The sequence below is a fragment of the Spea bombifrons genome, chromosome 10 (genome assembly GCF_027358695.1).
Source record: "Spea bombifrons isolate aSpeBom1 chromosome 10, aSpeBom1.2.pri, whole genome shotgun sequence".
In the NCBI taxonomy this organism is placed as follows: Eukaryota; Metazoa; Chordata; class Amphibia; order Anura; family Pelobatidae; genus Spea; species Spea bombifrons.
The window spans coordinates 17926316-17927004 of record NC_071096.1 but is presented as its reverse complement, the minus strand read 5'-3'; the positions used below and the strand labels follow the sequence as shown (position 1 = coordinate 17927004).

The 689-nt window shown below is 37.6% G+C and overlaps 1 protein-coding gene across 1 annotated transcript in view; it reads right to left on the bottom strand.

Moving 5' to 3' along the window:
- The window catches only part of LOC128467399 (mRNA decay activator protein ZFP36L2-like), a 3116-nt gene extending 2919 nt beyond the window's left edge, over nt 1-197 (bottom strand). The window contains exon 1 of the mRNA XM_053449041.1: nt 157-197. Within this exon, the coding sequence (XP_053305016.1) occupies nt 157-177 (21 nt within the window). The 5' untranslated portion in view covers nt 178-197. The remainder of the gene's footprint in view (nt 1-156) is intronic.
- Between the last annotated feature and the right edge of the window lie 492 nt (nt 198-689).

Below are 689 nucleotides of genomic sequence, written 5' to 3'. Positions count from 1 at the left end.
ACCTACCAGTTAAATTATACTGCTGAACAGCAACCCTCGTAATAGTATTATACCTTACATAATATTTACATGTCAGGGATCCCGTACGTGAAACAAATTTACGAGGGCATCCCTGTACAGTACTAAAAACCACAATACAAAACCTTTAAATCTTACCTTCTCACCCTTCACTGCCATAGCAAAGACTATTGCCCACAAACTAGCGTTTCACTTCAAGACGAATCCCGCCTAGTTTTCATACCGAAGCGAACCAATCGGAAAATTGTACGAGGGCGTGGCTAGAATAGAGTCGGCTTTGATTGGTTTAGATAAAGAAACGTTTTTAGCGTTTTCAGGCAGGTGGAGGTCTCTTCTACGAAACGCTTAATACGTTTCAGTAATAAGCAGTTTGATGGACAGAGACTCGCCCAGCATACATCAGCAATTGGGGTTACACGAATTGGCACGATCCGCATTAGGTTTTCTGTCAGATGTGTGTGTATATATCCTGCATATATGACATATTAAACAAAATGAGTTTACTAAATTAAAACATATTGTATATGTAATTTGTATTATTGACATTTAAATATGTTAATAAAAAATCCCAGAAATAATTAAAAAAAAACTGGCCATTACAGTCATTAAAGTACTTAGTAGTCAAACTCCCTCGGTTTGAGTCAAGTCATGCGTTGCATCGCTAATATGCC